Raw genomic sequence first — 15,492 nt, 5'->3', positions numbered from 1 at the left:
AGTAAACAAAATCAAATTCTAAATCAAGCATCTATGTAAAGAGACTATAATCGCATTGGAAATAAAAGTATCTGGACTCAATACCTTTGGGGGGGTCAAAAATTTTATTTTACTATATCTCATCAAAGGTATCTCTATTCTGAAATGGACACCAGGTCTGCACCAGACCTGACACCTTGGCTTAAGGTATACAACTTCAGCAATGTAGAATATGTAGCTGGAATTGGCTTACTTTAAGCCGAGCGTGGCAGTGTCCACGTAGCAAAAGGCCGACAGGAGCATTTGTTCCCATTAGCTTCCCTTACACCTGGAAGGAGCAGGAGAACCAGATGCTAATGGAGGCGCTCTCTGAGATTGATTTAGCGAGTCTTAACTAGACTCACTAACTTGAACTCTGGAAGATCGATCATGGCTACAACGATCTGGCTACGGTGATCTTCCATGGAGTGAAGATGTGGCCTGTATTTTTAACCACAGCAAAAAACTGTAAGATAGTTTCCATCCAGCCACCATGCTTTATGAAATTGACTTTTGGATACAAATATGCATCACTCAAAGATGCTTTGGACAAAATACTTCATGTAACCTATCAATCTTAATTTCACAATCTGCTGGATCTATATATCTTATTTTGGTCTATGTATCACTCTTGTATGTGAAGTTAGAGATATGGAGCATGGAATGGTTTATGGTTTTAAATGTGCAAATGAAAGCCATCAAGGGTGCTTCCCTCAATGTCTGGATGATCACCTGTAAACAGCCTCTTTTAAGTCTATGGAAGTCATGTGATCCCTACCTCCTAACTGGTAGAGGGTCTGACCAGGTAATTTTCCATGGAAGGGTAGAATGTAGAGACAAAGAATTCCCGCCCCAACAAGGAGGCTATTCAGGATGCAACATTTTCAGGCCCTTGGTTTTTGGCCGGCATGTGACTCCCAAGAGAATGAACCAGAAACCCCAGGAGGAAAAGATCTTCCCTGGCTTAGAGATTTAGCTGAAATAAGAAAAGTTTTTGGGTAATTTTGAGCTTTTAGTGTTAACAGAAAACGTATAGCTAATTCTATTTTAAATTTATAATCTACTGGCTCTGCCTGTTTTCAGTTGCAGCCACTTAAATCCTACTATTTATACTTAATAAAATCACTTTTATTCATCATCAAGCCCCGTGTAAATAATCGTTACCTGGGGGAGCAATCAGAGTGTGCATCCTCCTTCCATTGTTAAATGGGGCTTAACTGAATGATTTATTTGGGACTCTGATCCCATTTGGGGGTTGGGTTCCTGGAAGCTGGGCCCAAAACTGAATTCTCCTCAGACCTGAAAAGATTAAATGTCTGTCTTGCTCTTTGGGTGGGGACGGTGATCTCAGCTCGGTGGCTTGGCTGGGGGAAACCAGGAGGACAGGGTGGTGAGAAGTCCCAGAGAGCAACGAGGAGAGTGTCACTAGCTTTGTCAGCACACCAAGAAGCATCCCCAAGGGGTCTTCTGTGACCACACCCCATCATAAGCTGCACTCTACCTTCCTCCTGTGAATGCAGCAGTACCTGGTTTGTGTTAACATAGTCCTCTTTCAACCCTTTTAGTTCATTCCAGCAGTTCGCATCCTATGTTGCCTGCACTGCAGCACAGTGTACAAAAAGCCCCCAAACCAGAGCACGAATAAAATCCTACAAACACTTACATGGCTGTTTACACATGCACTATAAGCACTCACAGGATCAGGACCAAAGGCAGTGGTGACGAAGGGACAGAAAAAAAACTAATATTTAATAGGCCACATTAATTCCTGGTGTTAAGCAAGTCCAATTCCACTGATATCTGCTTAGCACCAGTCATGAATTTGGCCTTGGGAACATATTCATACAGGGCTTTGATTCTGCCACTGGAAAAGCAACTCCATCAAGATAATTTATGCAGCTCTACAGGTTTTTAATTCAGCTTGATTGCTGTTTGTGTTATTCTCTGTTTAAATGATTAAATTGGCATTACTGGATTCCAGATTTTCCCCCAAAGAAGTATTTATAGCACTGATGGAGAAGTCTGTTGGTCAAGTGCTCTCAGGTGTACTTAGTGAGAATCAGTGATTGAATTAATTTATATACATGCTATTTATAAGGGTACTAATAAGCTTGTGTCTCTCTCAGTGGAACTGTGGCAGGGCTGTTTCTTAAAGGAGCAGTGAGTGCCCAATGTGCCTCTAATTCTGCCCAGAGCATATCGCAGCTTCCCATACATCTTCATTTATTGAAACAGCTCTTAATTGTGTGCTTTATTAGTCAATCTATTAAGCCATTAAAAAACAAATGCACGCAGACTTCAAAATTGCTGGACAGGCAAATAGCAGAATCACAGGTCCTGGAAGCAGGATTCACTATAGGCAGTCCCCGGGTTACATGGATCCAACTTACATCGGATCCCTACTTACAAACGGGGTGAGGCAACCCCGCACTAGCTGCTTCCCCCCAGCAGACCAGGGAGACACAAAGCTAGCGCCCCTCCCCTCCCCCCCAGCAGACCAGGGAGATGCGGAGCGGCTTTTCTCAGCAGACACCTCAGCTTGAGAATAAAGGACTGAGGGAAGTGAGGTGTGGGAAAATAAAACTGAGCTCTGGAGAAATGTTTGGCTAGAGTTTCCCCTACAATATGTACCAGTTCCGACTTACATACAAATTCAACTTAAGAACAAACCTACAGTCCCTATCTTGTACGTAACCCGGGGACTGCCTGTACAACAAAGTGCAGCACGAAGGGCTGGATTATACTAATAAGGCTGTAGCTTTCAGCTCTCCTGTTGTTTAGGCCCCACTGGTCAGGCAGGGGCCAGGGCCAGATGAGGGAAAAGGAGCAAGCTTACTCATGGAGCCCTACTGGAGCACTCTTGCCAGCAGGAAAGACAAAGCAACCTCCAGTAGCTTAGTACAGGGGCAAGAAAAATATGGCCCGTGGGCTGGATTTGGCCTGCCAAGTTGCCAGACGCTACTCAAAGTAGCCGCATGCAGAGGCCTTTGCATGCCATGTGCTGGGGTGGGGTGGGGGACTTCACATGCTGCCCGTGCCCCTCACAATCTCATAGCTCCCATTGACTGGAAACAGACAATGGAAGCTGCCTAGGCTGTGTTTATGGCAGCACACAAAGTACTCCCCAGGGGGTTATGGGGCTTAGAGAAGCACATGGGCCCATGTGGCTGGTTGCTTTGAACAGCATGCAGGGGCACAGAGTCTTCCTAAGGGACCTGCTGGGCTGCTGACCAAGAGCTGTCTAGGTAAGTGCCTGCTGGCCAGAGCCTACTTCTGGTACCCCAGCCTCTCCCTCTCCCCAACTCCCTGCCCCCCTCCCTCTCCCCAACTCTCTGCCCCCCTCCTGTATTCCTTCCCCAACTCAAAACCCAAACCTTCTCCATCCTTGCCCCTGCACCCATATCTCCTCCTAGACCCTGAGCCTCAATTCCCTGCCCCACATCAGAACCCTCGCCTGCCCAAGGTTACAACCCAATGCCCCTGCACTCCCTCTTGAATCCCTGTGTGACGTGGCAGACAAGCTCCGCACTCCGGCAGAAAGCCGGGTGAAACCGTGGTGGCTGGAGGACACAGCTGCAGGTGTCCCGGGTTGCCAGGGAATGCCGCCCCGCTCTCCGGCAGAAAGCTGGGAGAACCCCGGGCAGCTGGAGGGCACAGGCGCGGGTGTCCTGGGTCGCCAGGGAATGCTGCTAGGGGAAACCCGGTGGGAACGGGAGGAGCCAGACGCCACAGGGGACGCACAATGGCCGCATAGGCGGTGCAGCGCGCACTTTAAAAATGGCATGCTACATGCCCAGTGCGGGGAGGCAAGCCTTGGAGGAAGAGCTTCTAAGGAACGAGGGGGGATGGCCGTGAGGGTCCAGGAGCCGGACAGGACCAGGAGCACTGCAGGATAGGTCACTGGGAAGGCACCGAAGCGGATCAGGACTGACGACAACCCCTGAATGGCGAGCCTGAGATAGAATCAGTGGGACCCGCCGGGGAGAGGGACGAGCTGACGACAGACTCAGTGCACGGGTAAGGGAAGGTGTCGGTAGGGTAGGAAGTGGCCCAGAGCAGGGCTTTGGTGCCCGCGGGTTGACGTGTTATGCGTGGGAACCCTGTCACCCAATAGGGAAGGGGTAGCAGCTCAATCCCTTTTCAGGCTCCGGGCCGGGACCCAGTGGAGAGGGCGGGCCCGGGTCTCCCTACCCCCACCCTGAAGTCAGAGGACAACAAAAGGGGTTCTCTTGACTCTACTGTATGGTGGGATTGGAGTTAGATTTCATTGCATGGAGGGATTGGAGGCAAAGAGGGTTAAAGATGTAACCTCCCCCCACCTTGAAGTCTTTTTGCATCACTTGCCACAGTTCATCCCCAGATGTCAGGGTAGGGCTTATCCTGACCCTGCTTACATGAGAATAATGCAGTAGAGGGGGACATGGCAAATTGGAGCCTGGATTTTTCAAAGCCTGAGGGGACTTATGCACTGAGGTCCCAGTAAAAGTCACCTAACTCACTTGGGCTCCTCTGAAAATCCCAGTTTAGGGAATAATTTAACATCCATTGGCATCAATGGAAAGACTGCCATTGACTTCAATGGGCACTGGATCATAAGAATGGCCATACATCAATCCCAGTTTCCTGTCTTCTGACAATGGCCAATGCCAAATCCCTCCTGAAACATGAAGGCTGTGTCTACACTGGCCACTTATTCTGGAAAATCAACCGCTTTTCCGGAATAACTTGCCAGCTGTCTACACTGGCCCCTTGAATTTCCGGAAAAGCACTGACGATCTAATGTAAAATCGTCAGTGCTTTTCTGGAAAAACTATGCTGCCCCCGTTCAGGCAAAAGTCCTTTTCTGGAAAACTGTTCCAGAAAAGGGCCAGTGTAGACAGCACAGGAGTGTTTTCCGCAAAAAAGTCCCGATCGCAAAAATGACGATCAGGGCTTTTTTGCGGAAAAGCGCATCTACATTGGCATGGACGCTTTTCCGGAAAAAGTGCTTTTCCGGAAAAGCATCCTGCCAATGTAGACATGCTTTTTCCGGAAATACTTATAATGGAAAACTTTTCCGTTTTAAGCATTTCCGGAAAATCATGCCAGTGTAGACGTAGCCGAATAGAACAGGCAATCATTGAGTGATCCATGAAGAAGCGTTTAGCCAGTTGATTTCAACAATGAGAGTAGTTTGTACACATGTCAGCCAAAAGGATACAATTAAACAAGGCGCCAATCCTAGACGTAGTTTGTGTCATGTAGTTTGGACTGAGACCAGCTATTTCTCATAAACCACTGTATGGTTCTCTATACACATCTGGGCTGGAGTCAACAGAAAAATTCTGGAGGTAAGCTATGAACTATCATGTTCCCTCTGGTCATGTCTTGTCTGAATGAATATACATGGGCTTTCCAAATGCAACCTTATTTTGGCAAACATTGATGAGTTCTGCACACTCTGGAAAGGTAATAAATCAATGCAACTTTTTAAAAAGAGATTAAGAAGGAAGAATGGGCCTGATTCCACAGTTAAGCAGAAGCTTATTCCACAAAAAACTCCACTGACTTCAAGGGACTACTCATTCAAAGCTAGAAAAGGTATGGAACTCGAGGCCTCTATTTTTAAATATGAAATTATTCAGTCAAAAAAATGCCAACTTTTTTTGAGTAATGCTTTGAATGCAAATGGTTGTCTTAACACTGAAATGCTTTCTGACTGCAGCTAATTCAGAACATGATATAGTCCTCCATCAAATATATTTTGTGTGCACTTTACCTTCATTATTTGTGTTTTGCAGTTGCTAATTTCAGAGGGGATTTCTAGCATTCCCTAACACTATTCATTCTCTAACAGAAGTACTGCATAATTAGCTGCAGGAAAAACACAATGATAGGATCTATACGCATTTGGCAGGTAATTTCACAGCAGGAAAAAATCAATGGGTAGCTAATCAATACAACTGAACATTACAGTATAATGTGGCAGAGTTCAAGAGGAGAAGATGCATTGAAATGCGTGGTCTAGTTTGATCAGATGAATGTAGCAGGAGGCCAATCAAGGAAGACTCTTAACCGCAAAATATGCATTACAGCTGTTGCTCTATTTTCTTCTGCATTATTGAGATAATGAAACATGAACTGTCCATTCTGCCATGAGCTGCCTTGTGTGGATGTGGCATAAAGTCGGGTTTTCTGAAATGCTTACTGCCCACAGCTCCTATTGACGTCAGCTGGAGTTACAGTTGCTCAGCACCTCTGAAAATAGGCCCAATTGTGTGCAACATCATATACCCCAGCATGGTGAACAATGACTTGATGTAGGCTACCGTGTTGCAAAAAGCCATTCACATGTAACCAGATGATGTATGTAAGCCCATTCTCAAACTAGGGTCCACCTAGAGCAGTAGCCCTGTAAGCTCTGCCTAGTATTCTCCAACAGAAAACAAGGTGAGCACCACACAATGCAAGGTAAGAGGGCTAGGAACCAGTGGGGCCGACAGACTCACCAGGTCCCTGGGCAATGCGGGGGGAGTGTGGGGGCAAGGCCTTGGGTGGAAGGGGCAGAGCTGGGGCTAGCTTCCCCCAGGCAGCCCATAGCGCACCTGCAGATAGACCTTTAGCCTGACCTAGTATGGCCCTCTTATGTTCTTATATCTTCTATGCATGGGGCATCAGCTGTGAATTAAAGGGCCCAGGGCTTTGACCGCCGCTGCTGCTGCTGTAGTACGAGTGCCTGGGAGCCACAGGCCATTTTGAATTGTAGTGGCCACCAGGTACCCTGTGTCCTTTCGAATCGCCAAGCACAAAGGCAGTTGTCCTTTTCCCCATTTCCCTCCATAGGCAAACCTGCTAGGAAGTGACCAAAGCAGTTCTCTATTTACAAAGCAGTCTTCAGAACAAAAAAAAAGTTCAGATACCATTGAATTAAGGGAGGGAGTGTCTCATGGTTAAGACTCTGGGCCGGGATTCAGGGTTCATCTCCAGGATTTGAGCCACACCCTTCCTGCATAGCTTTGGGTAGGTCACTTATGTTCTCTGGGCATCTACTCCTATCTGTAACATAGAGCAGTGAGGGACAATCTAAGCTAGTGAGTGGGCCACATGAGTGGCCTCCTTCATCTCAAGACTGTCATAACCAAGACAGTCTCCTGGGACAGGGTAGTTTTGCTAACTGTGCGTGTGTACCTAGAACTTGTGGGTGTGCCGACTGAACTATAACAGCACTTTGATTGGATGCAAAGGGAGCACATGGCTCTCACAGAGACTGTTGGGTAAAATCAGCATGCACCTCACTTCACGTGCCCTTGCTTTATGTAGGAAATAAACTACACTGACAGAAACCAACAGAATCTGGCAACCCTATGCGTGAGCAGTGGTAAAATGTGCCATGGGCCTGATGGGCTGCAAGTTGCCCGCGACTGAGACAGAGAGAGGAAGAAGAATCCTCCCTTTTTCTGTCTTGCCTGCTTCATTTGGAAGCTCTTGGGGCAGGGACTCTCCCTGGGGGGTTTTGTGCCTTGAGCAATGGTGCTGTGATCTTATTGCCAACTCTAGGAACTATCAAAACTATCTAACATCGTAATGTTGAAGTAAATGTATTAAAAACTTTGCAGTCAGGGAAGAAAGTCCAGGAATTCTGGCAAATAGCCCAGACTGGCTTGCCTTTATGTGGTCATTTTACAAAAAAGTTACCTTACTTGTGGAGCAACATTGGATCAATTTCTCTCAAGAGTCTTACGGGAGAGAGATGAGGCACATTTACAATTCAGTAAGCATCTCTTACGACAATCCCATTGAATGCCTGACTCCAATCGAAATAAATTACCAAGCAACATGAGGGAGCACTTTATGCCTCTGTCAAGGCCAGATGTAAGACATAAACATCTTCCCTCTCTAATTATCCACTTAATAATGTTGAACAACATGCCATTTGGATTGGTTGGTCAACATGCAACTTAACCACTAGCAAAGGAAATACCCAGAAGATAAAGAGAAAAGGGTCACTAAACAAAGATCATTAATAAATGAATTCCCTTCACAAGAGATGGCTGAAATTACAATCTGTTATAGAAAAATATTCCTTTCTAACACACTCCAGTCCAGTCACAACAGCTATGTGTGGTAAGAAATGGGGAAATTCTTTTTAAAACAAACAGTCTAAAAGCACAAACCCTCATGGCTCAAAATACATTAAATATTTTCTCTGGTTTCCCCCTGACCATAGGCGACTGGTGTAATTGGAGGCATGGCATACAGGGAGGACCACACAGAAAGAACAGGGAGAAGGCACCGCATTTAGCAATTAAAATTTTGCCCAGGATGAGGTGCCCATACCCGCCCCCCAAGGACAAATACCATTTAATTAACAATAACAATGTTTTAAATGATTTAATAACATTCAACTAATCATATGAAACCCCCATACTTCAATGGACAAATCTATCAAGTTATTTAAAAAAAGAGATGAACACTCCTGTTTACATTGAATCATAGTAGCTTATGGTGGGATTTTGCCTGCTGAAGATATGTGCTCAACTCCTGTTTAAAGTCACTGGGAACTTGGGGGTAACATTTTCAAAAACCCGTGTAATGTGGGACTCTAAGTCTCATTGAAATGAAAGCTTCTAAGTTACTTCAACAGATTTGAAAATTCTATCTGGGAGGCCTAGGGCTACAGGTGTCCAGTTTTGAACTGGACAGTCCAGTATTTGAGCTTTCTGTTCGGGAAACAAATTGAGAACATAGAAATGTCGGGTATTTTCTAAATCAGATGTGCTGTAGATCGTGATGTATTGTCAAGTGTGTCCGGTATTTTTGTTGAAACCAACTGGCAACCCGAGGGGCCTAACACCTTTGTGTCCCTTTGAGAACCCACAGCCTTATTACACAAATGGCTCCACTCGTGTCAGCAGAGCAACTGGCCCTGAGTAGTGAGCTGACTTGGGCAACAATGACCCATAAGTCCATGACGTGTGTCACAGCCACGACAGATCTACCATCTCAGGCAGGGAGGGGCTCGGCTCTGCACTCCCAGAAGGGAGGAAGGGGTGGAACTGAGGGCTAGCCTTCCTCTGCCAGTCCAGAGCATGCTACTTAGGGCTCCAGCCGCAGTGGCGGCTCGGAGCCCCGGGCCCTTTTGAATCGCTGGGTCCTTGGGCGGCTGCTGCATTTCCCCCCCACACACCCACCCTTACAGCAGGCCTGACCCTAGATCTTGGGCATGCAAGCTGTTTTGTGTGGATGGAGCCTCGGGTTACCAGGTAGCTTCAGAAAAAATACTGGACACACTTGATCAGGAGGAGGGGGGACAGGAAGCAGGGCTGCGGGGGGGGCAGGGGTGGCTGGTGGGAACCAGGGCTGGTTAGGGGGAGGGGGAGGGCGCAGCGGGGCTGGCTGGGGAAGATCGGGGGAGCCAGAGGTAGCAGGGATGGCTGGGGGAGATCAGGAGGAGAAGAACCGGCCAGCAGGAAGCAGAGCTTGCTGGGAGGGTGTCGGGGGGAGGAGGGCCAGTCAAAAGGGGGTCGGAGGGAGCAGGGCTGGCCGGGGGAGTGAGGCAGGAGAGAATTGTCCGGCAGGGAGCGGGGCTGACTCAGTCACATGCAGATCCCAGGCCGCTGCCTGTCCCGCGCACAGTCCCGGTGAAGCATGAGCGAGTCCGGCTACGGTTCCACAATGCACTTGAACAGTGTTCAGGAGCAGGGCTTCTCCTCCTCCCCAATGCATCACTCCTACGTCAAACACAACCAGAGGCTTCCAGCGCCGATCACGCCCCACCTCCCAACCACTCTCACTGCCCCCGCCTGGCTTCCATCGGGCACCCAGCCAGAAAACCAGAAAATACCAGACATTGCACATGTCCAGTATTTTCTGATTTTTTTTACCACAGGGCCCAAAAACCAGACTGCCCGGTTGAATACCAGACACCTGGCAACCCTAATTGAGCCTTGCACTCAAGCAGCACCTCAGGTCTGAGTAGGCGGTCTGCCCACAGGGTGTATCTTGCAAAAACAGGACTTGAATTACTTTAATACTGGGACACAGTTAACTGTTGCATATCAATGTTATCTATAATACCAGTTATGCTTTGACACACTGGAAATGCCATTTGTACCAAGTGTCGCACCAAAATCAGACCTCTGACAGTCTAAGTACAGAGGTTTTCTTGTTAATCTAAATATACACATAGAGCAAATTAAATGTTACCTTGATTTTCCTCCAGCTTCCCAATTGTTTCGATCTGCTCTACCAGGTCATTTGAATTCCACTGGCTCATTCCTATGAGAATGGCACTTTTTCCTTCCACCACCTCCTCTGCAACAAGAAAACAGAAAAGAGAGTAAACTGCAATCACAGACAGGAGAACAAAGAAAGGATTAGGTTGTTACTAACTATCAGAAAAATATGTGGCTTGTTATGATCCCTAAAGGGAATACACTCCACATGATTTGACTCTCTGAGAGGGCTTCCTGCTTACACGTTCACAGTGGTATGTGTTTGCATGCCAAATCCATTGCACAATGCAAAAAAACAAAGGGGAAGGGAATTCAGCAAATCTTTGTTATTCACTTCTGCAGAATTATTAAAATAAAATTGATTGAAATAAATATTCATGAGAGGTAGAAAAACAGATAGAACTTTATACATGAAAAGCCCTTTATAAATATTGATTGATTTACACTGATTATCTAATTAACAGATATGATTGGAAATATTTTCCCTCTCCCATGAAGCAGCTGACTAGGAACTTTTTCATTTTTGCCAGAAATTTTCAATAAGTTAGATGAACATTAAAAAAAAAAAAACCCAAACAATTATACCATCTAGGTGAAAAAAAAGTTGCTAAAAACTGAAACTTTTTATAGTTTTGAAGAAAACCTATAAAAGATTGTGGTGTTCTTTTCCCAAGGAAATATCTATTTTCACAAAATTGCATTTTTTTCTGTCAGTCAACCATCACCACAGCCCTGTAATGTAGTTATGAAGGTTATGAGCTTTTTCAAAAAATGAGGTTTACATGATCTTTCAAAAAAGGTTTGCATTTTAGAAAGAACAGCATCTAGACCGCAACTAGGGAGGACAGGGTCGCGGGTTCGAGTCCCGCCTCCCCCACGTTGGGGTGGGGTGGGGGAACAGCCGGGTGGCCCTGGGGCAGGTGGGATAAAGGGCCTACCCATAGTAAGGTGGTGGGTTGGGTTCCCGCATGGCCTAGGGGATAGGGTGCTCTTTTTTGAAAGAACACCATGGTGCAAATATGCAAATGAAGTGTGGGAAATTCAAATCTCGGCTTCATTTGCAATTTCAAAGTGTCTAATTTACATCCCTCTGTCAAAAGAGGGATCTAATTTAGAAGTACCCTTAGTTTGGAAACTCCTTCTCCCACTCTGATGTTCACCTGCCTTGCGTATTTATACAAGCAATCCTATCTCTTCTCAGCCTTCATTTTGCCAGGTTTAACAAGACAAGCTCCTCTGATCTTCCCAGTAGCCAGACTAAGTTCCTCTTTCTTGAGCATGAATTGTCCATTGTAGATGATGTTTCACCAGTATCCTTTACAAAGGCATTAATCCTTCCCCGTGGCTACTGGAAACACCGCACTTGACACATCCTAGGTTCACATTTGTTCAAGGCCACAGCATCAGTCAGTGGGAAAACAATATTAAAACTCTTGTCTTTCTGCTTCCGTACCCTGGATTCACTGCTCTAGACCATGATGTATGCCTTGGCAGACTTTTTAACTCAACTTCGATTGCTGGATGAGATTTAATTGTACTCCTTTGGGCAGGCAATGTGTTTTATTCTGTATTTGTAAAGGGCCATGTAAAATTATGGTGTCACATAAGCAATAATAGAAATAATTTATGTAGGTCCATAAAGTATGCCACAGCATTTTGTAGCTGCTCTTCATGCTTATACAAAAGAACATAATCCCTGCTCCAAGGAGAGCATGAGATGATGATAGGAGTGGGAATAGAACATGTGAGCGAGCCTTACAGAAAGTGTCTAGTTATTATACCTGAAATGCTTCAAAATTAGGTGGGTTTTTGGGAGCTCATTGAAAAGAGAAGGATCTGCAAACCTAGCCAAGTACAAGGAAAAACCTGAAAAAGTACAAGTGGGTGAGCGATAAGAGACAATCAGGATGGAGGTTTGCACAGACCCAAGGGAACAGGAGGCGGGGTAAAGGAATCATTCAGAGCAACTGAGAAGTAAACAGAACCTCGGATTTAATGAAGTAAGAGGGGGAGACAATGCTGGTATTGGGGGTAAGAGGGGAGGCAGACCTGGGCAGAGTTGTGATTAGGGATGTAAAATCCCAGTTAATAGATAACTAGTTAAACATTAGGTTAATCTACAAAGTTTTTCTGCTTTAATTACACTGGCACAGGTAAAGCAGAACATAGCTCTCAAGTGTGGATGCAGTTATACAGGTATATTATTACTATTTATGGTATAAAAGCCTTATTCTGGTATAAGCTTATTCCAATTCAAGAAAGAAAATAGTTACACTGGTATAATACCTTTCATTCAGATATAACTGAATCCACACCAGGGTTTATACTTGTTTGATTTTATTATGCCACTAATTAATATTATAAACTTTTCTAGTGTAGAAAAATCCTAAGTAAAATACTCTTTCTGAATAGATTTTTAATTCAGCATGAAAAATCAGGCATTTCAATGCTAGCACCCCCCCCCCCCCCCCACACACACACACACACACAAACTATCCTTTAGATTTCACTGTTCTTGAATTTTGATGTCAGAACATTAATTTCTGGGAAAAAAATGGAGGGGGGGAGGACCAGTTCTCATACAAATTTCAAGCATGTTTTATCTTTTCATCAAATACCATCTGTGCTACACGAGCTATTAAACTTTTATCTGACAGCACAGAAGAGATTATGGAATCGCACAGCCCTGCCGCACAGCGAATCAGTTCCGTTAGAGGATTTGTTCTTTTATCAGCAGCTCATCTCAAAAGGGGGCTGGGAAGCACAGACAAAAATGGAATGTTGCAGATGTTCTCCTTTAGAAGCCAGAAATCTGTATGAAAACATTTCCATTCGGTTTACCAGCTGTTGAGGAAGTGAGGTGCATTAGTCCCTTCTGAATGAACTTATTTAAAAGCATTTCCATGTGGATTTAGACAGGCTGTCACTGTATACTACGTGCTTAGTAGAAGTATAGCAGAATGCAAATGCAAAATGGGGGATTGGGAGTTCTTTATTTATTGAGATGATGATTCAGATAATGGACCTTGAGCAGTACTGTGGATTGCAAATAGGGACTCAGCAAGAGGAGCCAGAACTGGGCCAGGAGATTTCAGGATACATTGTCTAAATTTAGTCTCAGATGGGGAGCCATGTTAGTCCATATCTGCAAAAACAATGAGGAGTCCTATGCATATTGTAGACAAACAGATTTATTTGGGCATCCGTTTTCATGGGTAAAACCTTGAAAGTGGGTTTTATCCACGAAAGCTTATGCCCAAATAAATCTGGACAGGTGCGTCTACACTGCACCCAGAACTCGAAACAAGCAGTGCAATTTGAGCTATGCAATTTGCGTAGCTTATTTTGAGTCAATTTCGAAATAGCTGATTTCAAAATTTACTGCTGTCTACACAGCACTTCTCTCACAATAAATCACTGTTCCAAAACACCACTTATTCTTTGTGGAATGAGGTTTACAGGGATGTCAGACTAGTGAGCCTGTTATATTTTGAAATATAACCTCTGGTGTCCTGAAATAGTGCTGCCATGTAGACATAGCCTTAGTCTTGAAGGTGTCACAGGACTCTTCATTGTTTTATCCGAATTTAGATCAACTTCAGTTTACCTTTAAAACATTTTTAAAAGGAAATAAGTTTCTGGCTCTTCAAATGCAAATATCTTGTAACTGGTCTATTTGACAGCGGTAGGTCTATCTGGAAGTAAAGCATTTAAAAAAAAAAGAAATTTTGGGAACACTGAAGCAAAAAAAATCTCCATCTATTAAAGATGTCAAATTGCCAATCATCACCATAGGATCTGATCTGTTAAGTGAGAGGTCATCCAGACGGCGCCTCTTTGTACAGGCTGACGGCGACTCTTCAAACCGCAGCAGAACTTATACCAGTCTGAAGTCTTCAGTGAACTTCATGGATTTTCTGGCACTCTTTAGGGGTACAAATTCCCACTTGGGTAGTTTTTGGTTTTGTTTTTTTTCAATTTTATTAAAATTACTGTTTGCTCTAACTGTTGTTTTGTTTCGGGTGTTTTTGTTTAGTTGTTCATTTGGGGGGGTTAGGGTGGTCAGAGTTGGAAGGGGGTAGAAAGGGCTGTTAACTTTGCAAGTTTCAAATATTTTGGTTGTAGATCTGTTGGACCCAGAACAGTAGTGAGACAAGGTGGGTAAAGTAATACCTTTTATGGGACCAACTTCTGTTGGTGAGAGAGACAAGCTTTTGAGTTTTCATAGCTTACTCTGTGTATGCTTGAAAGTGTGTGATACTGGACCCTTAGGCTAACCAGCAGAGGTGAAAGTGGGGCATGCCCCATACCTGTCTGGGACTGTCCCAGCCTTGGTCCCCCACAGGCTGCCTTTAGAGAGTGGAGGGAGAGCTGAAGCCCCCTCATTCCCACTAGTGCTGCATGTTGTTTGCTGTACCCCTTTAAATTAATGGAGATTGCCTATCACCTAGAACTGGAAGGGACCTTGAAAGGTCATCAAGTCCACTCCCGTGCCTTCACAGCAGGACCAAGTACCATCCCTGACACATTTTTGCCCCAAATCCCTAAATGGCCTCCACAAGGATTGAACTCACAACCCTGGGTTTAGCAGGCCAATGCTTAAGCCACTGAGCTATCCCTCCCCCCATTGCTGTCATGAAGTGAGGAAAGCACACAGTGGGCAGAGGAGTGAGTGACCCACAGTGTACACTTCCCCCTCTCTCCCTGAAAGTGACACCCCCATCCCTGACTCCTGCAGCCCAACCCTCTGCCCTGAGCAGCCCAATGTCCCCAGTTCCGATTCTTACACCCTTCCACACACTCCAACCCCCTGCCCTGCGCTCTTCCTCACACACCCCAGCCCTGACGTGTGCACTGCGCACAGGCCTCGTCCCTTACCCTGACTCCTGCACCTCCCACATTCCCAACTCCCTGCCATGAGCCCTCCACGCTCTACCCCACAATTCAATTTCTTACAGGCACGGTCATATCGCACCCCCCATCCCCTGCAATACAACAGCACCTGTAAGAAATGTAAGCTATTTTTACTCTTGCAGACTAGAGCTATCTAAGTCAAGAGAGTCAGATTCTAAAGAATGACCACATGGGTCAGACCAAAGGTCCATCTAGCTCAGGCTCCTGTGTTCCAATAGTGGCCAACCCCAGGTGCTTTAGAGCAGGGGTCTCCAACCTTTTAAAGTAATGAGATCACTTTTTGAATTTAAGTGCACGCCAGGATCTCTCTCAAACTCCAACACCCTGGCTCCGCCTCCTTCATGCC

The 15,492-nt window shown here is 45.5% G+C and overlaps 1 protein-coding gene across 4 annotated transcripts in view; it reads right to left on the bottom strand.

The window, feature by feature from the left end:
- PITPNM3 (PITPNM family member 3) overlaps positions 1-15,492 on the bottom strand; it is a 526,934-nt gene that overhangs the window by 289,005 nt on the left and 222,437 nt on the right. For all 4 annotated transcript variants that reach the window (XM_075904890.2, XM_075904888.2, XM_075904887.2 and 1 more), the window contains exon 3: positions 10,204-10,311. In XM_075904890.2, the coding sequence (XP_075761005.1) occupies positions 10,204-10,311 (108 nt within the window). The remainder of the gene's footprint in view (positions 1-10,203; positions 10,312-15,492) is intronic.

This window comes from Pelodiscus sinensis, chromosome 21, assembly GCF_052426305.1.
Source record: "Pelodiscus sinensis isolate ZL-2025 chromosome 21, ASM5242630v1, whole genome shotgun sequence".
NCBI classification, from domain to species: Eukaryota; Metazoa; Chordata; order Testudines; family Trionychidae; genus Pelodiscus; species Pelodiscus sinensis.
Note: the sequence above shows the minus strand (reverse complement) of the source record. Positions and strands in the feature narration are given on the sequence as shown.